Source organism: Lepus europaeus, chromosome 2, assembly GCF_033115175.1.
Source record: "Lepus europaeus isolate LE1 chromosome 2, mLepTim1.pri, whole genome shotgun sequence".
In the NCBI taxonomy this organism is placed as follows: domain Eukaryota; kingdom Metazoa; phylum Chordata; class Mammalia; order Lagomorpha; family Leporidae; genus Lepus; species Lepus europaeus.
This window is the reverse complement of record NC_084828.1, coordinates 68,282,832-68,310,700: the sequence shown is the minus strand read 5'-3', so window position 1 is coordinate 68,310,700 and position 27,869 is coordinate 68,282,832. Positions and strand designations below refer to the sequence as shown.

At 40.0% G+C, this 27,869-nt stretch overlaps 1 protein-coding gene across 1 annotated transcript in view; it reads right to left on the bottom strand.

Annotated features, from left to right (window-relative positions):
- The window catches only part of LOC133751098 (OX-2 membrane glycoprotein-like), a 33,807-nt gene extending 7,545 nt beyond the window's left edge, over nt 1-26,262 (bottom strand). The window contains exons 1-4 of the mRNA XM_062180998.1: nt 26,121-26,262; nt 19,176-19,280; nt 7,146-7,484; nt 5,788-6,087 (exon numbers count right to left, since the gene is read on the bottom strand). Coding sequence (XP_062036982.1) covers nt 5,788-6,087; nt 7,146-7,484; nt 19,176-19,280; nt 26,121-26,262 — 886 coding nt within the window. The remainder of the gene's footprint in view (nt 1-5,787; nt 6,088-7,145; nt 7,485-19,175; nt 19,281-26,120) is intronic.
- Between the last annotated feature and the right edge of the window lie 1,607 nt (nt 26,263-27,869).

The following is a 27,869-nucleotide window of genomic DNA, read 5'->3' as shown; positions in this document are numbered from 1 at the left end:
AAAATACTATGTTATCAAAGAGAAAATGCATTAACATCTATTATTACATTTACCAGACTGGCATTTGACTTCTCATCAGCAATAATCAATGGCCAAAAACAATGGAGAAATACCCTACAAATTCTGAGAGCAGAAGAATAATTGATTTAGAATTGTATAGTTATCAATCACATGTAACAGCATTCTACAAATGTAGTGCAGATCCAGTGGCTTGTTGTCATGACTACTAGAGTCATCAGGGAAATTGCCTGTTATTCAAATTCTACAGCGTTGAGTGTTGGATTCTACTTAAACCATGTTTTACTAGTCTGGAAGATAGAGGATGATGGAAGGGTATTTTGTGCTGGCCTGAATGTACTGTGTTTTATACAAGTTTCATTTTGTCCTTTATTCCAGAGATAGCTTAATTCAGAAATTGATGAGATGTTCTAGGCTGACTTGAGATTGTATTTAGTCTACATCTAGAGTATGTGTTAGACTGTTCCTGCCATTACTCTTCTAAAACAGGAAATGTCTCTGTAACTCATTGGATTCAACATCATTGATGATTAGTGATGCTTTTTCTTGACTGATATGACTAAACTATCAGAAATTTTATCTGTCTCATTAGTTCTCCAAAATACAGATTCACAAATAGCATCATACTAAAGTGGATTTATTTAGTATTCTCACCCCACTCACCTCCCATGGAAATTTCAGAAAGATATCAGACTGGGAATTAGATGTCCTGAAGTTACTGCAAGCTGTGTCAACAAGTGAGATCCTGGAAAAGTCATTAGCTTGTGCTTTTACATAGGTTCAGCATGGAAAGAAAAGGGTACACAGACATACTCTAATCTTCTTTAATTTGTAATGAACTACTTGCCTTCTCAATGTGTATCTTAAAGGAAATGCTTAACTCTACCTCATTACTTAGTCTATGATTTGAAGTGTTGCTTTGTGAATAGCAGACACAGTGTGATTAGTATTAGCTAGCTTGCTCATCTGACCTTGCTGTTAGCTTGATTCATGGCAAATGCTTATTATAACTCCAATAGAGAATGCTTCTAATCTCTTTGCTGTACACTCTGACTGTGAATTTCCTTGTATGTCTTTTAGATAAGTAAATTCTGATTTGCCCAAGTGATTCATGTCAGCCCATCAGGGCATACTTACTACTAAAATTTGTCCAGCTGTGGACATGCAGCTTGTCATGTGAAGGAGGAGGGACACAAAAATCCCAGGGTTGTTACACTAGATGTTTTATTGGAATTCACCAGTGCGACTGGAAGAAGGGAAAGGGAGATGCTATAACTCATTTTTTTAAAAAAATTTATTTGACAGGTAGAATTATAGACAGTGAGAAAGAGAGACATAGAGAAAGGTCTTCCTTCCATTGGTTCACTCCCCAAATGGTCACCATGGCCGGCGCTGCACCAATCTGAAGCCGGGAGCCAGGTGCTTCCTGCTGGTTTTCCATGTGGGTGCAGGGGCCCAAGCACTTGGGCCATCCTCCACTGCCTTCCCGGGCCAAAGCAGAGAGCCGGACTGGAAGAGGAGCAGCCGGGACTAGAACCTGGCACCCATATTGGATGCCAGTGCCGCACACAGAGGATTAGCCAAGTGAGCCACGGCCCGTAACTCATTTTGTCTTCTGACAACTCACTGTTTGAAAAGGCTAAGGCGTTCAGAATCAGCCCTTAAGGCATTCAGATCCGGCTGAAAAGCCCATGAGAATATTTCAGGCATGGAAAGCCAAGACACTCTGGCAAAAAAAAAAAAAAAAAAAAAAAAAAAAAACACCTACATGAAAGATCTCCGCGAGAGAGATCCCAGTGGAAAGAACAGGTCATCAAAGAAGGAGGTACCTTTCTCTGAAGGGAGGAGAGAACTTTCACTTTGACTATGATCTTATCCAAATATGATCAGAGTCAGCAAACTCAGAAGGCTTCCATAGCCTTGGCAACTCATGACGAGAGCCTAGGGTGATTACTGACACCATAAACAAGAGTGTCAATTTGTTAAGTCAACAACAGGAGTCACTGTGCACTTACTCCTCATGTAGGATCTCTGTCCTTAATGTGCTGTACATTGTGATTTAATGCTATAACTAGTACTCAAACAGTATGTTTCACTTTGTGTTTCTGTGTGGGTGCAAACTGTTGAAATCTTTACTTAATATATACTAAACTGATCTTTTGTATATAAAGAGAATTGAAAATGAATCTTGATGTGAATGGAAGGGGACAGAGAGTGGGGGGTGGGAGGTAAGTTATGGGGGGGGAGAAGCCATTGTAATCCATAAGCTGTATTTTGGAAATTATATTCATTAAATAAAAGTTTTAAAAAAAGGCTAAGGCCTTAACAGAGGAGGAAACTTTTAAATGGAAACACATACATGTTTTCTTTAACTTCCTGATGCTTGAAATATAGCCCATTAATTTGAAGCAGCATCCAGAAATAAAGACCAAGGCAGGACACTGGAGATGTCTTTGATCACAAGGCTCAAAGAAATAATGAATAATATGAAGAAAGAGCAGAGATGAGAACACTATGGCTGAGTGGTTTGCAGTTCCACAGCAACCCAGGGCAACTTTTTTTCCCAACAGAGATATTCGAGATTATACATTCTTTTTTTTTTCATTTTCAATTCTCTTTATATACAGAAGATCAATTTAGTATAAAGATTTCAACAGTTTGCACCCACATAGAAACACAAAGTGAAACATTACTGTTTGAGTACTAGTTATAGCATTAAATCACAATGTACAGCACATTAAGGACAGAGATCCCACATGAGGAGCAAGCGCACAGTGACTCCTGTTGTTGACCCAACAAATTGACACTCTAGTTTATGGCGCCAGTAACCACCCTAGGCTGTCGTCATGAGTTGCCAAGGCTATGGAAGCCTTCCAAGTTTGCCGACTCTGATCATATTTAGACAAGGTCATAAAAGACAGAGTGAGGATAGTAACCAATGATCCTAAGAGTGGCATTTACCAGGTTTGAACAATTATACAGCATTAAGTGGGGAAGAGGACCATCAGTACACACAGGTTGGGAGTAGAGCCATTGGTGGTAGAGTAGAGGTTATGATTACAAAGGAATGAGGCCCAAGTACGCTAGACAGGGTCTAGAACAAAGGACAGAGTCATTATTAGAGGAGCTAAGAAAGGTGCTGTCTAAGCTACAATTAAGTTTTCTGATTGAGAGGCAAATAGAACCTGACAGAAGGGGCTTGATAATAATCTGGTGGGCTTTAGGCCTTGTAAGTTAAGAGGCCCAGACCTATCTATCTCTTCACATGGGGTATATCCTAAGGGAGGTGTGAATCACCTGGGGGAAGGCACTCTGTTGACTTTCATTACTTGGCTGGCCTGGGAGGAGAGCTGGACAGGTAAAGGCAGGTGGCATCTCTAACAAGAAATTTACAGTTCTGCCTGCAATGTTGCTGACCCTACTTGACCACACCCTCAGCTGCAGTGGTCACTTTGGAAGTTGGGCTGAGTGAAGGGCTATTCAGCTTAGAGCCAGTAAGATCTGTGGCTCTGACCTGGGCATCCTTCGACTCCAGGGCAGGTCCATTTCCAGTGATCCAACTCTTGGCAGAGCTGCCAGGGCTCTTCACAAGCTGACTTCTGCTGAAGCCCAGGCTTACCACATTGAAAGCCACTGCAGTGGACTCGCCTGTTGGGTCTGCTTGAGGGCAGATGACTGTACAGATCAGCCATTAATAGGCCTGCCACCCATTGCTTCTGATGCCTAGCTTTCTTTTCCTCCTGGTTTGTGTTAAAGCAGACCAGAGGATGCAAGTCAAGGGAGTGCCCAAGTCCCATCTCTAATCTTCAGTGGCCTGAACTACAAGTCTATAGTCACAGGCATGTTCTGTAGTAGTTTTTCTAAGGTAGACAATGCCCATGAGGAAAATTATATTCTCACTTTAAAACTTTCTTTCCCTTTGAGATTATACATTCTTAAAAATGGCCTTCAAAATTAATGACATTTTTCTCTGAAACAGAAGTTGAGAGAACTGGTTTCTGTACAACTGCAGTAAATGAAAAAATAGAATTCTGCAGGTAGAAAAAAATGATTCTAGAGAAAACTAAGAATGTAGACAAAGAAATAAAATGCAACAAAAAGGGTAAATATAAATGACTATTTCCATAAACCACATCAATTGAATGCAACAATAATATATTGTGTTATTTAAATATAAATATATATTGGGGCCAGCCCCGTGGCTCACTTGGTTAATCCTCTGCCTGCGGCGCTGGCATCCCATATGGGCGCCGAGTTCTAGTCCCGGTTTGTTGCTCCTCTTCTAGTCCAGCTCTCTGCTGTGGCCCGGGAGGGCAGTGGAGGATGGCCCATGTGCTTGGGCTCCTGCACCCACATGGGAGACAAGGAGGAAGCACCTGGATCCTGGCTTCAGATCGGCGCAGCACCGGCCATGGCGGCCATTTGGGGAGTGAACCAATGGAAGGAAGACCTTTCTCTCTGTCTCTGCCTCTCACTGTCTATAACTCTACCAGTCAAATAAAAATTTTTTTTAAAAAAAAATGAGTATATACAAAGAATCAGCATGCACAAAAACAACAGCAAAGAGATCAGGAGCTGATGTAAGACCATCACATTGTTCAGGGAGTAATAAGAGTACAAAATATGTTAGATTTTAATAAGTCAGAGAACTATATTAGGACCCACCACTAAAAGTAATGTATATTTCCCCCACAATTAATAGGTAGGCAAAATGAAGTAAAAATAAATAGGGGCTGGTGCTGTGGTGGAGCAGGTAAAAAGCAGCCACCTGCAGTGCCAGCATCTCCTTTGGGTGCTGGTTCAAGACCCGGCTGCTCCACTTCCGATCCAGCTCTCTGCTGTGGCCTGGGAAAGTGGTAGAAGATGGCTCAAGTCCTTGGGCCCCTACACTCATGTGGGAAACCTGGAAGAAGCTTCTGGCTCCTGGCTTTGGATTGGCGTGGCTCCAGCTGTTGCAGCCAATTGGGGAGTGAATCATTTGATGGAAGACCTCTCTCTCTCTGCCTCTTGTCTTTCTCTGTGTAACTCTGCCTTTCAAATAAATAAATGAATCTTTGAAAACAAATAAATAAATAGTTAACCTCAAAGAATCAAGAAAGGGATAGATAAAGGAACACTAAACAGATAAAATAATAGAAAATGAATCAAAATTTGGTGGATTAAAAGCCCAAACTATCAGCTTTATAGCAAATATACAGAGACTAAAACTCTACTGTTAAAAGATTATTAAGTGGAATATAAGAAAATTATTGAAACATTTCTTTTTGGCTTCTACTTGTAGAGTTTTTCTGTAAAGAAATCATCTCCTGTTTAATTATGGTTATGAACCAGAAGAAATACAGCTGACAGATCTTGGAAAAAGGAGAGCAAGGAGAAGTGGGTAGCTAAGAGAGACTTTCTGTGGTGGATGACCGAGAAGCAAGTTTATCCATGCTGTTGAAGATTGAGGAGGGAAATGGCAAAGAATAAAACTACTGGGAGGAAAGGGGTCGGGGAAAGTTGACTATGGAGTAAATGAATCCAATCTTCAGTGTTCATGGCAGAAATTTAGTGAGAAGCACAAAAAAAAGATCAATTAAAAATTTCCATCGGAAAACAGTTGCCCCAGGGAACACAATTCCAATAGTGTCCATCTTCATTATCAGAACCTTTCAACCTATTACACTGATCCACAAGTTCAAAAACAGGTTAACTACACAAATCCTTCTGTTGGTGAATTTTAAAGGGAGACGCCTAGTTCCCCTGGTTGACATATTCTGTTCTACTTACATTCTTGTTCTATTGACAGAGGAACAATAATTTCTTCCTTCTTTAAAGGGTGATCCAGGTGCACAATCAGATGTTGGAGTCCTAGGGACCTCAGAGTCTCCAAGGAGACGGTGCACGTCTTAGTGACAGTCACCGTACCATTGGCATTCTGAACAAGCTGCTCCTCTGGTGGTTTAACAAGGGCTTGTGATGGGAAAAGAGCTATTTGAGGAGCAGGTTTTCCCACAGCTGAGTACAGAACGTTAAGAAAACCTTCAGGATCGGGATTCAGCTGGAGCTCAGTTCTTAATGCGGATACAGCTGAGGCAAGAAAGGAGAAACAAAAATTAAACATAGAAGTACCTCCCACCACATTCCTATGTTAGAGACTAGACTTGCCTAAACTGCTATTTGAAGTCGAAATGTTGAAAACATACCCCCTGGGATACCTCACGTTGCTTGTTACAAAACTCTCAATATCCCATACCCACAGACAGGCCCTCCAAATTGAGGTAAACAGTTGGCGTCTCAACTTTCATGGAATCTTAGCAAGATATAAACTCTCAATACCTTAAATTTATAGCCACAGAATAAGGGACACTGTGACACTGTCACTATCCCTTAAACATTTTGTCAATCTGAAGCCTGGGAAATCTTTCTTCTCTTAGATTCTTAATCTCCTCTCTTTCTCCTTCTCTACCATCTCTTTTTCTTTTCCTCTCTTTTCCCAATTCTCTAGTGAGAAAATCCTGATGCTCCTTGTGAATTTTACACACTGGATGAAAGCCAGTGCAGCATAGCTATGTGAGAGGTTGAGGAGCTGGTGTTGCAGTGTAGCGGGTAAACCCTCCACCTGCGACACCAGCATCCCATATGAGTGACAGTTCAGATCCTGGTTCTTCCATTTCTGATCCAGCTCCCTGCTAATGTGTCTAGGAAAGCAGCAGAGGATTGCACAAGTCCTTGGGCCCCTAAACGCACATGGGAGACCTGGAAGAAGCTCCTGGCTCCTGGCTTTGGACTGGCCCAGTTGCAGCCATCACAGCTATTTGGAGAGTGAATTAGCAGATGGAAGACCTCTCACTCTGTGTCTCTCCGTCTTTCTCTCTGTAACTATGCCTTTCAAATAAATAATTTTGTTTTAAATGAGATGATTGAAAACCTAAAAGGCAATCCTTGGTCTTATAGTGAAAATGAGCAAATCACATAAGCATTGTTGGCTTCCACCTTTGCCTTCTGCATAACAAAATATGTGGCCTCTCTGACATCTATTAGTCTTTCCGCAGTATAACATTCTTTCCCTGTTCACCAGCCTTAAAAGACCACAACCCCATGATTTCTGCCCCAGTAATTTGAGCCGACAGAAAACACTGATATACTTAAAATGTTAAGGCAGATTTGTTCTCCATGGCTGCCGTGTGGAAACACATTAAACAAACATTTGTAGCAGGCTTCGTCTTCAAATGTCACTTCAAGAATAGTTATGAATGAGGAACTGGGTTCGATGCTCTTGCAACGCAGCCTATCTGTGTATGGCGGAAGGATCCTCTCTCCATTTTTACTGCTGTAAGTGGCAATATTTTGTGGCAAAGAATCTTGGATCTTCTGCCAGGTAATTTGCACAACATCTGCTACCGTAGTTAAATTGCAGAAAATAGTCACATTTCCTCCCAAAACAGCTGTCTCGTTATTTTTATGCTTTATCCTATGTGAAGAATCTGAAAATAAAATCCAATATTAAACAAGCATTTATGCTAGCCTGCTTTACCCATATCACAGTACTCATCTCCATGAATTAAAATTATCATTTTATTTGCCTCCCTTGCTCACTAGGAAATTAACTCCGCTATCTCTTCACCACTGAATTTTTTGTTTCTAAATGTATTTCTGGTATGTATTACCTAAGCAATAAATATTTATTGAGCACAAAAATTTAGAAACCATTTAAGCAATATACAATAAGCATTGTTAGCTTTCTTAAAAAACTTTTTAGTTAACAAATCACAGGGTAAGAATACCATTAACTGATCTGAACAGGGAAGGGTGTGGTGGTTATGGTCATATAACTCAAACATATGAGCAGAATAAGATTTATCCTGAGACCTCTATCAGAAACACTGATTTTTCTCAATCTTATGCTCCAGTGTGTTAAGATTGGTAGGATACCTCAATTTCTGTATTGGTTGAGACACAAATTGTTAATTTTTCACTGACACCACTTGGTAGCAGAAAAGGGCATGTGGTTAGGTTACTCTCTAATATGAAGTTAAAGTAGAATTTTAAATTTTTCTCCCATGAGAAAGAAGAGTTTTGGAAAATGTGTCTATTAAGTGCAGTGTGTGTGTGTGTGTGTGTGTTCAAAGTGCCACTGATTACAAAAATTAAAATTAAAAGAAGAGAAAGAACACAATTTACCAATATTCCTTCCTGCAATGAAAGGATGATTTAATAATATTTAAATTGATCAATTTAAACTACCATATTAAGGAAAAATGATTACAAATAACATGATTATTGAATAGATTCAGAAAAAAATCATTTGATAATGTCTACACCTATTCATGAAATAATAGTAGCAAACTAGGAAAATAAGAGAATTTCCTTTATAATACTTTTGTTTCCAAATAGGATTCAGTAGTTTGCAGGATACTGATTCCACTGAGAACCACTAGCAAAATGAAATCAATTACATAGTAATTTATTTAAAGAGATCAAATGTCTACAAAGCCAGGGAGAATTAGAGGGAGTAAAATTTCAGAGAGGAGGGAGTCTTTCAGAGTAGAGCTGCCGATCAGCAACAATAACCTGAAGTTACTTGTCAAATCTCTGAGTTAGAAAGAGAGAATTAGAACACAGATAATCCAGCACTTGTGTTTTGCACTCCTGTATGGCAGGAGACAGAGTGACAAATGCAGGACTTCGCAGTACCCCAGAAGCACCACATGTTTTTTCTACCTCCACTCCCACCTTAGGATCTTTGCTGCACTGCAAATATGCACATGGTGTGAGACTAAGCAGCCAAATCAAAACCTCAGAAGGGCAGTATGGGATTTTTCTAGTCCTAGATTTCTTAGAAGATAAAAATTACTGCGATAAAAATGTCTGGCAAGATTGATGAATTCACACTGAAAACCTGCTAACACATTTTTGCCCTTGGGATCTTTCTTGACAGAGGTAGGAATCTAGCTTTGGCCTTCAGTAGAACTCTGCTGGTGTGCAGCAAAGAAATCAGCAGAGCTTTTGTGGTGATGTGGGCCAGAGGAATAACGCTGGAGACCTGAGGCGGTGCAGACAGAGCCAATCTCCCCTTTAGGACATCTTCCAAATTCTCACTCTGTTCAGGGCAAGACATTGGGTAGCTAAGTCCAAATTCTCAACAGCTCAGAGGAAATTCTCACAACCTTTTAGTGCTGAGAAGGCAAATACGCAACAGTCTCAAAACTGAAAGCTCTAGAAGTCCATGCCTTAGAGTGATAAACCGTAGTCTGAACTGAAGAATAAGGAAGATCTTACCCATGGAAACTGTTGATATGCAACTAAGAAGTGAAGAGAGGTAAATATGTTTCCTGATGTCAGACATTAGTAGGGAGAGGTAGAAAATTGATGACTAAAGCTTTCATTTCAAGATGCCACTAAAATGTTGGCAGGAAATGATATATAATTACAGAAAATTGCAAAAATCAAAGTAAACCTTAAAAAAAAAGCAAATAATAGCATTCAGGTAGGTTTTTTGAAAATATTAATAAAATTCATATATTTCAAGCAAATGTATCAAGAAAAGAAAAAGAGGACAAACACAATTTACCAATATTCCTTCCTGCAATGAAAGGATGAATTAATATTTATAAATTAATCAATTTAAACTTCCATATTAACAGGAAAAAAATGATAAAAATAATGTGACAATAGATTCAGAAAAAAAATCATTTGATAAATGTCTACACCTATTCATGAAAAAATAGTAGCAAACTAGGAGTATAAGAGAATTTCCTTTACATACTAAAAGGAAACTACAAAAAATTTGGCTAACATTACATGCAATTGTCATTGCTTCTTCATTGAGCTCAGAAACAAGACAGAGATTTCTACTGCTTCATCCCTTTCTCTACAACTCCTGAGTAGAAATCCTGGCTAGGCTAATTAGCTATAAAAAGGAAATAGAATGAATAAAGATTGGAAGGGATTAAAGTAGAATTTTTTTCCAGATGACATGATTGAGTACAGAGTGAATTACAAAACTCTATGAATAAATTAACGTTAGAATTAAGAAGTCAATTCAGTAAGACCCTGGATCCAAAATAAATGTCAAGATTGTCAGTTTTAGCTTCAACATGTAAGATCTTAGAAGTTAGTGCCAGTGTTGTGGTGAAGTGGGTTGAGCTGCCACCTACAAAGCTGGCAATTTATGTGGACACTGATTCAATTCCTGACTGCTTCACTTCCAATCCAGCTCCCTGATAATGCACCTAGGAAAGCAACAGAGGGTGACCCAAGTCCTTGGGCGCCTGCACCCCTGTGGGACACCTGGATGAAGCTCCTGACTCCTGGCTTTGGCCTGGCTCCACCCCTGCTGTTGAGCCCATCTGGGGAGTGAACCAGCAGTTGGCAGATCTCTCTACCTCTCTGTCCCTCTCTTTCTCTGTAACTCTGCCTTTCAAATAAATAAAATAAATATTTTTCATTAAAAAAAGAGCTTGCAAGTTAATCCTCCCATAATAACATAAAAAAAAAAAAAAGCTGAACAAGCTAAAAAGATCTTATCATGAACTCCTCAGAGAATTGAAGGCAAAGGGCAAATCACCACCCTGAAATGTGAAGCAAAAGTAAGTACAGAGAAGGAGAGCTGAGATGAGCTCACTTAGAGTGTGTAAGGAAAAGGCGCACAGATCAGAGGAGGCAAGATACGGACTCACAGCCAAAATGGAGAATATATTCACAGAGGTAAATGACCAACTGCCAGCCTGCACACAGACTGAACACGTGGCAGAAGACCCAGCCCTCAAGAGGTTGGGCTTTTTATATCTCGTGTGGGCTAGAGGTCTGGAGGGGAGGTGGGAGGCGAGAGACGGAGGTAAGTTTCTCCACATAGGTTTGGCACCTGGCTTTCCAACCTGGAAAAGAATGCAGGGGGTGGGGTGGGGAACAACACAGTGCGTGAGACCCAGTCGATTCTTTGAAAGAATGCAGGGATTAGGGATAAATTTGGGGACCTCAAAGGATGCAGGGGTAAAAGGTAAATTCCTGGGAAGGAGCTAGAAGGACTCAGGCTTATGTACTTTTCCCATCAGAGTGAAAGCCACTGGAGTCAAAAAATGATAGGAACATATCAATGGTAATTTTGATGAATTGTCAGAAACTGAACGTCAAGGGATTTGAGAGTGACAAATTCTCCAGAGCAATAATCTTTGGGAGGCCATATCTGTGGGTCTCACCTCTCAGATCCTTGTCAAGTGAACAGCCACCTGGCTGGGAAGGGAAAAATTTAACCACTCTGAAATGGTTACCAGAGCATTTTCCACTTTAAAAAATACCTATTCTTCTATTCCTCCGCCTTGCGGCGCCTGCGCACCAGGTTCTAGTCCTGGTTGAGGCGCCGGATTCTATCCCAGTTGCCCCTTTTCCAGGCCAGCTCTCTGCTATGGCCCGGGAAGGCAGTAGAGGATGGGCCCTGCACCTGCATGGGAGACCAGGAGAAGCACTTGGCTCCTGGCTTTGGATCAGCACAATGTGCCGGCCGCAGAGGCCATTGGAGGGTGAACCAACGGCAAAAAGGAAGACCTTTCTCTCTGTCTCTCTCTCTCACTATCCACTCTGCCTGTCAAAAAATAAAAAAAAAATTTTTTTAAATTAAATTAAATTAAAAAAATAAAAAATACCTATTCTTAAGGAAAAAGACATTTTACCAGAGCCTGATCTCACATTGTTGGAAACACAATAACAACTCCAGTTCCTTCTAGTTCTCCTGTCTTAACTAAAAGGGCTGAGGGAAAGGGGAAAAAAGGGAAGAATAAGGCTCACAGCTGTGTACACAGCTCACAGCTGAGGTACACAGGTCCACTTATGAAAGAATTAAACCTAAGTTTTTAGAAAACTTCCCATCCACAAATCCTTCCCACCATATCAACAGAGCTCCCGTAGAACAGCAGTGGATTATAGCCAAAATAGCTACAAAGTTCAGACTCTGATTAATAAGGAATTTTGGGGGAAATACAGGAGACAACAGGGCAGAGAAAAACAAAGAAACTATAGAGATGTGAAGACCTTGATGCCAAAAGCTATGGTAAGCAATAAACACAACTCAACTTCTAGCCAGATTAACACAAAACTCACAGTAATGGTCTACCTTGGTTGCTACTACCTAATTTATCATGTCTGTCTTTTGACAAAAAATGAGTAGGCATGCAAAAAAACAGGGGCCACTGTGGTGCTGCAGTGGGTTGGGTGCTGCTTGTGACACCAACAACCCATATCAGAGCTTTGGTTAGAGTCCCAGCTGCTCTGCTTCCAATCTAGCTCCCTGCTGATGCATCTGGGAAAGCAGTAAAGGATGGCCCAAGTACTGGGGTCCCTGACACCCATGTGGGAGACTCAGATGAAGTTCCTGGTTCCTGGTTTCTGCTTGACCCAGAGCTAATTGTTGCCGCCATTTGGTAAGTAAATCAGCATGATGAAATAGTCTCTCTCTCGCTCTCCTCCTCTTTCTATGACTCTTTCAAATATATATATATATTTAATAAAAAGGCACAAAAAGAGGCTAGCATTGTGGTGCAGCAGGCTAAGCCTCTGCCTGTGACATTGGCATCCATATGAGCACCAATTTGAGTCCCAGCTGCTCTACTACCAATCCAGTTCCCTACTAACGCACCTGGGAAAGCAGTGAAAGTTGACCCAAGTGCTTGGGCCACTGCCACCCACCATGGGAGGCCCAAATGAAGCTCCAGGATCCTGGCTTTGGCCCGGCACAGCCCTGACCATTGGGGTCATTTGGGGAGTGAGCCAGGAGATTGAAGATCTCTCTCTCTCTCTTTCTCTCTCTCACTCTTTCTTTCAAGCAAATAAATAAATCTTTTTTTTTTTTTTAAGTGAGTAAAAAGGGGGCCGGCACCATGGCTCACTTGGTTAATCCTCTGCCTGCAGCGCCTACACCCCATATGGGTGCCGGGTTCTAGTCCCAGTTGCTCCTCTTCCAGTCCAGCTCTCTGCTGTGGCCTGGGAAGGCAGTGGAGGATGGCCTAAGTGCTTGGACCCCTGCACCCGCGTGGGAGACCAGGAGGAAGCACCTGGCTCCTGGCTTTGGATCGGTGCAGTGCCAGCCATGGTGGCCATTTGGGAGTGAACCAACGGAAGGAAGACCTTTCTCTCTGTCTCTCTCTCTGTCTATAACTACCTGTCAAATAAAAAAAAAAAAGTGAGTAAAAGATAATTTGAAGAGACAAGGGGAAAATCTAAAGCAGCCTAGGATAAAACACAGATTTTTGGATTTCCAGGTAAAGAATTTAAAGTAATTTTAATCAATGCATTAAGGATCTAATGTAGAGAATATAGACGTCATGCCAGAGCACATGGAAAATGCAAGCAGAGATAAAAACTGTGAAAAAGAACAAAAAGAAAATGGGACAATTAATAATAACAACATAACAGATTGAAGAATGCTTCTGATGGGCTTATGAATACATTGGACATTGCCAAGGAAAGAATGAATGTCTGGAAAATAGCCTTAAAAATCTATTTCAGGTTCTTGCCTTTTACTTAGAGAAGAATTCTAAGTACAGGCTTAAAACGATGCACAGTGTGACAAGGTTAATAGAGAAAGTGAGAAAACTACACAGGGACATGGGGGCTTTATTAAGGGAGAGCGGACCAGGAAAGGGAAAGTGGGACCTCCATACCAGTCCTTCCAGGGGTCCACCAGGAAAGAGAGGGAGCAATCAAAAGCGCAAAAAAGAGGTCCCCCTCCCCTTCCCCAGGCTTCTTATTCATGTCCAAAAGGGGGGCAATTACATGGTACTGCTCCCAGGTACCAGGTAAGGGGAGGTTCAACTTGGGGAGAGGCCATCTGATTGATGATAGGATTACTTGGGGGAAGGCTAGATATGGCCTCCAGTTTATGAACTTTATCTCCCTGACCTTTCCCACTTTATTATAGCAATAAGAAGCAGAAAGATAAATACTGCATTGTTGTACATATAAGAACCTTTTACAACAGTCAAATTAATAGTTACAAGTAGTGAAATAGTATACATCAAGGACTAGGCAGATGGGGAAATAGAGTGTATAATATCTCAGTCAAATAATATAATAAGCACCAGAGATCAACTGTGCAATATTGCAGCTACAGTCAATAATAATGCATTATACAATTAAAACTTTGTAAGAGGGAATATTTGCTTTTAAGTGTTCTTACTACAATAAAATAAAATAAAAAGGAGTTACCAAGTCACAAAAGACATGGATAAACCTTAAACACATATTTTTGAGCAAAAGAAGCCAGTAATATATTGTACTATTCCAATTCTGGAAAGCATAAACTATAGAGATAACAAAAAAGAGTTCAGGAGGAAGAGGTAGAGTGGAATAAGTGAGGCGCAGGGGATTTTTAGGAGAATAAACTGTTTTGTATGCTGCAATAATAGAAAACTGATACTACGCATTTGTCAAAGTGTATAGTGCTGTACATCACAGAGAGTGAACCTTGATGTGTACAACCTCTTAAAGCATAATTTAAGAAAATGGAAATTCCTGTGTATCCCACTTCCCATACTGGATCTTTCTCTCCCTTTTTGATTCTATCAGTTAGTATTAGCAGACACTTGTCTTGTTTGTGTGATCCCTTTGTTTCTTAGACCTATCCAGGCCATCGAATGTGAACTGAAATTGATCACTTGGACTAGTGAGATGGCATTGGTACATGCCACCTTGATGGGATTGTATTGGAATCCCCTGGCACATTTCTAACTCCATCATTTGGGGCAAGACTGATTGTGCATGTCCCAAATTGTGCATTTCCTCCCTCTCTTTTTCCACTCTGAAATTTAACAGGGATCACTTTTCAGTTAAAATTTAAACACCTAAGAATAATTGTGTGTTAATTACAGAGTTCAACCACTAGTACTAGAACAACAACAACAACAACAAATACTAAAAAGGATAAAGTATTACATTGTACATCTAGATTCAGGACAAAAGCTGATCAGTTCATTGTTTCTTATAGTGTCCATTTCACTTCAACAGGTTTCCCCTTTGGTGTTCAGTTGTCGCCGATCAGGGAAAACAAATGATATTTGTCTCTTTGGGACTGGCTTAATTCACTCAGCATGATGCTTTCCAGATCCTTCCATCTTGTTGCAAATGATGGCAGATGTCCTAAACAACACTCTGGCCTCAGAATCAGCCCTTAAGGCATTCAGACCTGGCTGAAGAGCCCATGAGAGTATTGTAGGCATGGAAAGCCAAGATACCATGGAAAAGAAAAAAAGAAGAAGACCTAAATGAAAGATCTCTGTGAGTGAGATCCCAGTGGAAAGAATGGGGCCATCAAAGAAGGAGGTACCTTTCTCTGAAGGGAGGAGAGAACTTCCACTTTGACTGTGACCCTATCGGAATAAGATCAAAGTCAGCGAACTCTAAAGGCTTCCATAGCCCTGGCAACTCATGACTAGAGCCTAGGGAGATTACTGACGCCATGAACAGGAGTGTCAAATTGTTAAGTCAGCAACAGGAGTCACTATGTACTTACATCCCATGTGGGATCAGTCCTTAATGTGTTGTCTAATGTGCAGTGATGCTATAACTAGTACTGAAACAGTATTTTTACACTTTGTGTTTCTGCGTGGGTACAAACTGATGAGATCTTTACTAATTATATACTGAATTGATCTTCTGTATATAAAGATAATTGGAAATGAAAAAAAAAAACAACCTGGTGTTAAATTGGAAACGGCATAGAAAATTAATTAATTTTTAAAAAATATTATGTAGGATCTCTGCCTTTAATGTGCTGTACACTCTTATTTAATGCTATAACTAGTATTCCAACAGTATTTTTTTTTCACTTTGTATTGCTAAATGGGGGCAAACTGTTGAAATCGTTACCTAATATATACTAAACTGATCTTTTGTATATAAAGAGAATTGAAAATGAATCATGATGTGACTGGAAGGGGAGAGGGAGTGGGAAAGGGGAGGGTTGTGGGTGGGAGGGAAGATATGGGAAGGGGGAAGCCATTGTAACCCATAAGCTGTACTTTGGAAATTTATATTCATTAAATAAAAGTTTAAAAAAAAAAAGAAAAAGAAAATGGAAATTCCAAGAAGGCAGGCTGAAACCTCAAAATCTAACTGTGTGACAAATGTCTCCTATGTAAACATGAGCATGTATAGTATATACACTTGGTATGATGTGATGAAAATAGCTTTTCACCCCTCTGAATTTCCTCCTGAAAACTCATACCTAGTGTAATCATGAAAAAAAAAATCAAATTCTGATAACTAGTAATCCTATAAAACTCGACTTTTCAAAATAAGAAAAATCATCAAAATATAGGAAACTCTGAGGAACTGATACTTTTTTCTTTTTTTTCATTATTTAACATTAGCTTCAACTCCAACTTTGAAATAATCTAGCTTTTCACCTTCTCATTTGCACCTGCTACGGGACTCAAGAACCACCTCTGCCCAACATGGGGTGCAGCCTCACCATCTCCCTCGGGCTCACCCAGCAGCCCTCGATAAAGAGCAAAGAAACCGGCACCAAAGGCCTGTGGCCTGGCACAACAAAGTGAGGAGGAAGGAGAAAAGGCACACAGTCACTGGGACCCAGGCTGCAGCAAGTCGTTCCTACTGCCCAGTGCCAGTTCCCAGGCGGAACTGATACTTGACAAATAATTTTAATGAGGGAACCTAAGGAGACATGGCAAATAACTGTATCCTGGATTGAATTGAGGTGTAGAATAAAAAAGACACTAAGGACAGCATTGTGGTGCAGCAAGTAAAACTACTGCCTGCAACACCCACATCCCATGTAAGTCCCAGCTGGTCCACTTCAGATCCATCTCCCTGATAATGTGCCTGGGAAAGCAAAAGATGGCCAGGTGCTTGGGCTTCTACCACCCAGTCTCCTGGCTCCATTGTGGCCATTTGGGGAGTGAACCAGCAGATAGAAGATCCCTGTGTGTGTGTGTGTGTGTGTCTCCCTCTCTCTCCAACTCTACCTTTCAAATAAATGTCTTTAAAAAAAGAAAGAAAAAGGAAATTAAGTAAAAACTAAAGACTTGTGAATTAACTATGATCTCCTGCTAAGAACAATGTATCAAATTTGACTTATTAATTTTAACAAATGTCATGCTAATATAATTTTCTGTTAATTGCAAAAAAAGCTGGGTAACAGAGCATAAAGGAACTATGTAGTAGTTTCTCAGTTTTTCTGTACAACTAAAACTATTCTAAAAAATAAAATCAAATTTATTTCCATATATGTGTAATAAGCAAGTAGAAAATAAGCACTGGAAAACAGCATTTACAATAGCTCATCCCTCCATAAAAAGAAAAAATACATAGCAATAAATTCAATGGAAGATATACAAGACCTCTCCAATAAAATCTGCACATTATTTCTGAGAAAATTAAAGACCCACATAAATGAAGGATATACCATATTCATAGATAGGAAAGAAACTGTAACGATATTAATTCTCTCCAAGTTAATTTTTGGATTCAAGAAAAGCCTAATAAAATTCAAGCAAGCTTTTAAATTTTTAATTCTGAAAATTTATAAATTGATTTTAAAAAATCAAAAGAACAAATTGTAAATTTACAATTCAGATACCAAATTAAATAAATAGAAGGCAATATTGATTCAGGCATAATATAGAGTGTTAGAAACAGAAACACATATCTGACACAGATGACAAATGGCACAGATTGCATAGGATTGGAAAAAAGGTGATCTTTTCAATAAAAGATTCTGGGTCAATGAAATGCCTATATGGAAAAATTATATGTTATATATTGACCCCCACCTAAGACCAGGACAAAAATCAATTTCAAATGCATTAAATATCTAAATGTTAAAGTAAAAATAAACTTTTAAAATAAACCATTGTAGAACATTTACATAACAGCAATGGACAATGATTTCTTAAATAGGGAACACATTAATGGTTATTTGATGGCTTATTCCTTTCTTAGTAATATGAAATAATGAAAAGTGAAAATGTGGCCTACTTTAAGACTTAATAACTCCAGCTATTCAAAAGATGCATCCTTAGAAATAAGAAGGCAACTTAATGTAACTTGATCCACATAGCTCATATTATGTTCTTTGATTTTCAATCACTGCTCCACACTTTAGTGCTCATATTATAAGCACATGATTTTTCCAAATATCCTTGGTCCATATTATTCACACAGTAATGTGGAATATGTAATACATGTAATAGGTCTGCTTATAAACAGTACTTCATTTGTGAACAAAAGCTCTGTGATGACATCTTGCCTGGCTGATTTCTAGAAGTATATTATTGCAGCAACCCATTACCTTTCTAAGTCTAGGGGTCTTTAATCTGAAACAATGGTCTTAAAGGTATCTGACTTACAGGATATCACATAAAATAAGAATATGTAGAAGTACTGCTATTTATACATTACCATAGATGTTTTAGTTACTGTAGGCAATGTGGTCTCTTCCCTTAGGGAACAATACAATGGTATGGTGGGGCTTCAAAAACCCCGTGGCAAATGTGTGTTATGAAAATCATGCATGGGTTTCAAAAATTTTTTGCACCAAAGAACCTTCTAATTTCACTTCCCACCAACTTTTTGAAGTATGCTCATACATAAGTAAAGTCAAAATAGCAACACAAAAAAGGGAACAGTCAAGCTCTCACTATTCTCAAAACAGTTTCTCTAGTTGTTTTATCACATCCTTGCCTATTTGTTCTCATGTTTTGTCTCTTTCTTTAGGTTCTGAGCTACTTGATGACAGAACCAGTCTCTCTCATGGTACATTTTAGATGGTGAAGTAAATTGTGAAGAAATAACAGGGACACACTGGTTTCCTCTACCCTCCTCCTGTCCTCTGCATTTGTCATCCATCAATAACTTCGAATGAATCACCTAACAATTCAGGTGCTAACTCATTGCAGGAAAACTCCTGAACCAGAAGTTAGCATAATGGTTTTTTTCTTCTTTGGAAACTACCTTGACTTTTTCCTTTCCTGAATTCCTTAGAACACTTATTGCCTTTACTATGAATCAGACTAATTCCAAATTAATTCAAGTTAAATGCTTCAATCAAATAATTTTAAATCACCAGAAGATAATAAGACTAAACATTTGTTAAAACCTTAATACATCTCAGTACTAACAATAAACAAACCCACAAAGTAAATGACTAACAAATGAAAACTTACCTGCTTGACTTGACATTGCAAAAGTCAAGAACTTGTTAATGGCCATGAAAAGCTCAAAACAAACCAAACTCAAAATCAGAAGGTAAATATTATGCAGGAATATGTCTACAGGAAACAGTACAAAACAAAGCATATTAGCAAAAGACCCCTGGCCTCTAGCTGGTTTATGGCTTCCAGATTGAAACACTTATGCATACTTTAGAAGCAGTGTTTATTTCATTTCTTTCATTATCTGTTTATCTAGCCATTATGTCAAATATTCTCAAATATTTGCTAACTACATAATAGGATAGCTACATGATTAGCACACAGGCCCATACAAAATACCCCAAGGACCTGTATTTATAAAAGTAAACAGCCTATAGCCTGGTATTTTTTTTTTTTAATCCTTGGTTTCCAGCTAGCTGCTTTTGAGAGAAAAAGTAAACAATTACCTTGTGCCCAGACGGGAAGCATGAAGAGGTAGAGAATGTGATAGAGTGGAAAGCCCATGGAATTAGATGGCAAAATCTTCACTAACACTAGAAGTATTTTTTTTTAACTGAAAAAGAAAATCTATCTATACTATAAAAACCCCGCCAAAAATGTTACTCATTAACCAACTTCTTTGCCTAACCTGCCTAACCTGCCTGCCTGCAAGAGCCTGGACTGGGCCAGGCTGAAGCCAGGGGACAGGAACTGCACCCTGGTTTCCCACATAGATGGCAGGAACTTGAGACATCCATCATTCACTGCCTTCCAGGCAGATCAGCAAAGAGTTGAATTGGAAATGGGGAGCTGGATTGGATGCAGAGTAACTGGCACTAGAATTGGCACTCTTGATATGGGAAGTGAGCATCCCAAAAAGTGGCTTAACCACTGTACCACAAGGCCCAGCCCTGTTTTTAATTGTGTTCATATTTTTAGTTTTAACCAATCAGAAAGTTGTACATATTTTTGGGGTACCATATTGTGTTTCAATACATGTATATATACATTGTATGATGTTCACATTAGGGTAAATGCATCTATCTCCTCAAACATTTATCATTTCGTGCTGATATTTGTTTTCTTTCTTTTTTTTCTTTTTTTGAGATTTATTTATTTTACTTGAAGAAGCATAGTACAGACAGAGAGAGGGAGAGAAAGAGAAAGGTCTTCCATCCACTGGTTCACTTCCCAAGTGGCCACAATGGCTGGAGTTGGGCCAATCCGAAGCCAGGAGCCAGGAGCTTCTTCCAGGATTCCCACATGAGTGTAGGATCCCAAGGACTTGGACCATCTTCCACTGCTTTCCTAGGCCATCAATGGTGAGCTGATCAGAAGTGGAATAGCTGGGACTTGAACCGATGCCCATGTGGTAGGCTGGTGCTGCAGGAGGATCCTTAACGTTCTATGCCACAGTGCTGGCCCCTTTCTAATTTTATTTATTGTGATTTTTTGCAACTGAAATTTCCATTTTTAAAAAAAGATTAATTTGCCGGCGCCGTGGCTTAACAGGCTAATCCTCCACCTTGCGGCGCCGGCACACCGGGTTCTAGTCCCGGTCGGGGCACCGATCCTGTCCCGGTTGCCCCTCTTCCAGGCCAGCTCTCTGCTGTGCCCAGGGAGTGCAGTGGAGGATGGCCCAAGTGTTTGGGCTCTGCACCCCATGGGAGACCAGGATAAGCACCTGGCTCCTGCCATCGGAACAGCGCGGTGCGCCGGCCGCAGCGCGCTACCGCGGCGGCCATTGGAGGGTGAACCAACGGCAAAAGGAAGACCTTTCTCTCTGTCTCTCTCTCACTGTCCACTCTGCCTGTCAAAAAAAAAAAAAAAAAAAAGATTAATTTATTTATTTGGAAAGCAGAGTTGCAGAGAGACAGGGAAAGAGACAGAGAGATCTTCCATTCACTGGTTTACTTCCTACATGGCTGCAATGGCCAGGGCTATGACAGACAGAAGCCAGGAGCTTCATCCGGGTCTCCCATGTGAGTGCAGGGTTATCCTCTGCTGCTTTCCCAGGCCATAGCAGGGAACTGGATAGGAAGTGAAGCAGCCAGCATTCGAATCAGTGCCCATATGGGATGCCAGCACTGCAGGCAGGATCTTTACCTGCTACACCACAGCTCCAGCCCCTGAAATTTCCATTCCAATATCATCTATTTTATTCAGCAACCTTTTATTTCATTGTCCCGAGATTCTATATTTTTCTATTGTCTCAATTATGTTCATAATTATTTACTGAAATATTTATATGCTGACAGTGTTAAAATTCTTTTTGGATAACTCCAACATCTGCAACATTGTGAGATTTGTGCTCTTTTTCAAATTTATTCATTTGAAAGGCATTTCAAAAATATTTACTTATTTTTACTTTCATTTAAAAAGCAATTAGAGGAGAGAGTGAGAGATACAGAGAGAGAAAGAGAGATTAAAGAGACAGTTAAAATCTGCTGATTTACTCCCCAAACGCCTGCAGTATCTGGGACTGGGTGAAGCTAAAGCCAGGACCAGGAATACAATCCAGATCTTCCATGTAGGTGGAAAAAATCCAATCATTTGAGCATCACTACTGCCTCCAGTATCTACATTTATAAGAAGTTGGAGCCAAGAGCCAGAACCAGATACTCTGATATAGTTTGTGAACATCTTACCAGGATAAATGTCCACTCCAGATCAGTATCTTTTTGTATGCTCACATTGAGATCTTCTTGGTTCTTGGTATTATGAGCTATTTTCAACTGACAGCTGGATATTGTAAAAATTGTAAAATTGTAGGCTTATTGAAATCCTGGGTTTTATCAGGCATCCTCTGACACTGCTCTGTCTGAGGAAGTGAGGGCATCATCCTTTCACTGACAAGTTAAGATGAAAGTTTGAGTTCTCTATTTATTCTTCCTTGACACACAGCAGGGGAAGGGGTGACTTCTTATTGTTACATAGGACTGATACCCGGCTGGATGTTGTACCTTGGTGCCTGCTGCAATGATGTCTTCGAATATCCTGAATATATCACAGTATTGCACAAAATCCTGTGCATACCTAGCTTGAGCTGTCAAATCTGCTAAAATACCATTGCCTCATTTGTGTCAATTCTCTATTAAATCTCACGAAAAAAAAGCTCACTGTTTCCTTACATGACTGATTACCATTTGTTCATACAACACAAAGGATACTACTTGTTCATATACAAGGAAACTTCTTGGGAAAAGAAACCATGCATCATTTATTTCTGTATTCCCCAAAGTTCTTATGTATACAGAAGTAATGCAAAAAAAGATGATTTTCCTTTTTCTCAGAGACCCCCATTTGTTTTCCAAACACATACACTCAGCCAGTAACTAGTTATCTTCATAAGGCTCAAATCCTGCTTTCTCTGAAATCTCTTCATTGATCATCTCAACCAAGAGAGATCATGAACTTGCTTATCTGGAGCAGTCATAGTGCATGAACTAAGCCACTCCTTTTTCACTGTGGCCTTTCTCATGCCAAAATAATTCTGAAGGGATAGGAGCTAAGCAAGCTTTTTTAAAATTGGAAGTAAACAAATTTTTAAAAGATTTTATTCATTTATTTGAGAGATAGAGTTACAGAGAGGCAGAAGCAGAGAGAGAGAGGTCTTCTGTCCATTGGTTCATTCCTCAAATGGCCATAATGGCCAGAGCTGGGCCAATCCGAAGCCAGGAGCCAGGAGCTTCTTCCCAGTCTCCCATATGGGTGCAGGGGCCCAAGGGGTTGGGCCATCCTCTACTGCTTTCTCAGGCCATAGCAGAGAGCTGGATTGGAAGAGGAGGAGCCAGAACTTGAACTGGAGCCCATATGGGATGGCAGTGCTTCAGGCAGAGGATTAACCTACTGCACCACGGTGCTGGCCCCCAGTAAACAGGTTTAAATATTCATTAAATTTCTTTCCCATAAAAGGAGGACTTCACTTAAAAATGAAAGAAGAAATCACACACAGAAAAACATCAGGTTTTAGCATATAAAAAATTTTAATTCAATAATGGTGACTTTTTTTCTTTCTTTCTTTCTTTCTTTTCTTTTTTTTTTTTTTACAGGCAGAGTGGACAGTGAGAGAGACAGAGAGAAAGGTCTTCCTTTGCCATTGGTTCACCTCCCAGTGGCCACTGCGGCAGGCGCACCACACTGATCCGATGGCAGGAGCCAGGTGCTTCTCCTGGTCTCCCATGGGATGCAGGACCCAAGCACTTGGGCCATCCTCCACTGCACTCTCTGGCCACAGCAGAGAGCTGGCCTGGAAGAGGGGCAACCGGGACAGAATTCAGCACCCCAACCGGGACTAGAACCTGGTGTGCCGGCGCCGCTAGGCGGAGGATTAGCCTATTGAACAGCGGCGCCGGCCAATAATGGTGACTTTTAATTTTAAAACTTACAGTCAAATTAAAGGCAAATAACAAATGAGAAGAAATTACTCATGGTAGATATAAATGAAATAAACCATGGTTATCTGTTCACATTCCACTGAATTCCAGGTATCAGAGAAGAGAGGAGAAGGGAGTAATACCTGTTCCTTGTAGTCACAGGAGTAAATTGAAAGTGAGACTGGAGTACTAGTTATAGCATTAAATAACAGTGTACAGTACATTAAAGACAGAGATCCTACATGATATTTTTAAAAAATTGATTACTTTTGTATGCAATTTCCAATTTAACACCAGGGTTTTTTTTTTTTTTCATTTTCAATTATCTTTATATACAGAAGATCGATTCAGTATATGCTAAGTAACGATTTCATCAGTTTGTACCCACACAGAAACACAAGGTGTAAAAATACTGTTTCAGTACTAGTTATAGCATCACTTCACATTGGACAACATATTAAGGACAGAGCCCCATGAGACATAAGTACACAGTGACTCCTGTTGTAGATTTAACAATTTGACACTCTTGTTTATGGCGTCAGTAATCTCCCTAGGCTCTAGGCAGTATTTTTTCACTTTGTGTTTCTATGTGGGGGCAAACTGTTGAAATCTTTACTTAATATATACTAAACTGATCTTCTGTATATAAAGAGAATTGTAGTTCAGGCCACCAAAGATTAGAGATGGGACACGGGCACTCCCTTGACTTGCATCCTCTGGTCTGCTTTAACACAAACCAGGAGGAAAAGAAAGCTAGGCATCAGAAGCAATGGGTGGCAGGCCTATTAATGGCTGATCTGTACAGTGATCTGCGCTCAAGGAGACCCAACAGGCCAGTCCACTGCAGTGGCTTTCAATGTGGTAAGCCTGGGCTTCAGCAGAAGTCAACAGAGTGCCTTCCCCTAGGAGGTTCACACCTCCCTTAGGATATACCCCATGTGAAGAGATAGATAGGTCTGGGCCTCTGAATTTACAAGGCCTAAAGCCCACCAGATTATTATCAAGCCCCTTCTATCAGGTTCTATTTGCCTCTCAATCAGAAAACTTAATTGTAGCTTAGACAGCACCTTTCTTAGCTCCTCTAATAATGACTCTGTCCTTTGTTCTAGACCCTGTCTAGTGCACTTGGGCCTCATTCCTTTGTAATCATAACCTCTACTCTACCACCAATGGCTCTACTCCCAACCTGTGTGTACTGATGGTCCTCTTCCCCACTTAATGCTGTATAATTGTTCAGACCTGGTTAAGGCCACTCTTAGGATCATTGGTTACTATCCTCAACCTGTCTTTTATGACCTTGTCTAAATATGATCAGAGTCGGCAAACTTGGAAGGCTTCCATAGCCTTGGCAACTCATGACGACAGCCTAGGATGGTTACTGGCGCCATAAACTAGAGTGTCAATTTGTTGGGTCAACAACAGGAGCCACTGTGCGCTTGCTCCTGATGTGGGATCTCTGTCCTTAATGTGCTGTACATTTTGATTTAATGCTATAACTAGTACTCAAACAGTATGTTTCACTTTGTGTTTCTATGTGGGTTCAAACTGTTGAAGTATTTATACTAAATTGATCTTCTGTATATAAATAGAATTGAAAATGAATCTTGATGTGAATGGAAAGGGAGAGGGAGCGGGAGAGGGGAGGGTTGCGGGTGGGAGGGAAATTATGGGAAGGGGAAGCCATTGTAATCCATAAGCTGTATACTGGAAATTTATATTCATTAAATAAAAGTAAAAAAAAAAAGAGAATTGAAAATGAATCTTGATGTGAATGGAAGGGGAGAGGGAGCGGGAAAGGGGAGGGTTGCAGGTGGGAGGGAAGTTATGGGGGCGGGGGGAAGCCATTGTAATCCATAAGCTGTACTTTGGAAATTTATATTCATTAAATAAAAGTTTTTAAAAAAGAAAGATATATAGTGGGAAATTAAGTTTCCTTCATTGTTAATAAAATGAATATTACATAATTAATTCTCCCAATTTACAGATTTAAAATTGTTAAAAGTATTCATGGTGAAAAATCAAAATTTGGAAATACCTGCACAAATATTCCATGAAGCAATGCTTTTTAAGTTTTCTCATATACAGTGTGTTGGTCAGAGAATTTGACAATGTAAACTTAAGATGACAAATGCAATTTGGTAAATAAAATTTCCATATGCATGAGAAAAAAAAAAGAAAGTGAGACTGAAGAAAAAGATGAAACAGAATTTGAAAATAAAAGTAAACAAAAATAACTTTAAAGTAAATATCAATTATTCTTCTCAGAAGCATAGACATTGTTTCATTTGCTATTCCAGTTCTAGTTTGAATAGAAGATATGTATACAATCCTTATGTTTGTATCTAAATGAATTATGCAGAAGCAATCTCAACTTTTATTTCCTTAAACCATTTTCAAGTGGAAGTATAAAGAGGAGTCACGCCTGCCAAATAATTATCTGAATTTCAAAATCAGTAAAAATTTCTCCCAAAATATTTTATGATGAAAATAGGAATGTGAAAATTGACTTTATAGGAATGTCACTAATTTCAACTAAATATTCTTTTCATATTATAGTTAGAAAAAACTAAATATTATTCCTAAAAATTTCCTCACATCTGACCTCTTGCCCATCTGTTTTGACTTTTCTTCAGCACACCCAGAATAGCCATTCCTTTCATTCCTAACCTTGCAGCCTTCGCTATTTCAAAATCTTTGGCATCCGGGAAATTCCTCCCTGTTAGAGTTCTGGGGAAAGTGTCCATGGGCTTTTGCTGGAAGCCCACCTTTCCAAACTTTAAATTAAAGAGTACAATTCCTGGGGGTTCTTTTTCAACCTTTGCTGATTTTTTGTTTTTATTTTTTTACGTAAACACAGATTTCATTAAACACATAGGGAAAATGACGTTCAATTCCATCAGCCCATGAAGACAGAGATTATGAGCCTATGGCCAATGGGTGCAGTCTGGGGGCGGGGCTTAGAGCAATAACTGTCAGTGAGGCTGGGGTTGGTCTTGGATGTTCTGGAGCGAACAAAACCGCTGCTCTCCACATCTTGTTTCCGTACCAGGATACTATTCCTAAGAGTATTGGATGGTGAGCCCTCCTCTAGTTTCTCTTTCTGAAAGTTGACCTTTCCCACGGGTATTTTCTCTTTCAACTTCTCCATCCTTCTTAGAGCAATCAAGAGCTTTCCCAAAGTTCAACCGGCCTCTCCGTTTGAATGTCCACCCCTGAGCTCCTGCCCGTCGTCCATTATCCTTTAACGCACTTTCCAAATTATTCACCAGGATGAAGGGGGCACTGAAAGTCTAGAGGGAAGCACAGGGTGCAATGAGCGTCCTCTGGTGTCTGCAGAGGACACTGAACTGGAGGAAGGACTCCCTTGAGCAGAGCGGTCTTAGGAAAGATGGTCTAAGGAGACCCCAGCCTCCAGAGTCAGTGTTATAGGTACAGACGATTGAGCATGAGCTTTGCAGCCTGTGAAGACTCCTGGGACCCCACAGTGTCCTCTTTAGGATACTTTCGTGACTGATTTCTTGAACATGCAGTGATTAAAAGGGGCAAAACAGCTCGCCGTTTTCAGAGACGAGCTGAATTCGTGTAACTTCCATTCCACTAGACAGTTTCTCAGAGCTGGCGGACTGATTACTGGGGCACCTGCATGCTGTTTTTGAGAAGAAAGTTAATAATTACTGCCATACACAGAATTGAGATACTAGTAACTAATTGATAAGCTGATGCACAGAACCTATGTGGTAAAATCCCATTCCCTTAATGATATTTGGACTCATGTTATTTTTTTTAAAAAAAGATTTATTTATTTATTTGAAAGGCAGAGTTACAGAGAGGCAGAGGCAGAGAGAAAAAGAGGTGTTGCATCTGCTGGTTCACTCCCCAAATGGCCAAAACAGCCAGAGCTGAGCCAATCCAAAGCCAGGATCCTGGAGCTTCTTCCAGGTCTCCCATATGGGTACAGGGGCCCATCTTCCATTAATTTCCTAGGCGCATTAGCAGAGAGCTGGATTGAAAGTTGAGCAGGCAGGACTTGAACCAGTGCCCATATGGAATGCCAGCGCTGCAGGTAGTGACCACAGCATCAGCCCCTGGAGTCCTAGTCTTATTCAAAGCTGTCAACAGTCAATTTAAAATGAAAAGTTTTGATTGTATTGAAAACTTGTTTATTCCCACTGCTACTCTTTTTTCTCATACCTTTAAAACATTAAAACTGGAGTGTTTAAGCATTTGCGAGCCAATTTAAGATGAGATCTCTTCTTAGGTAAAGATTCATTCAAGGATTTTGGACTAGAGGTTGAGGAAGTCAATCTGAATATTTAGCACATATTCTTAGTTGTTCTGGACTTGATCATAT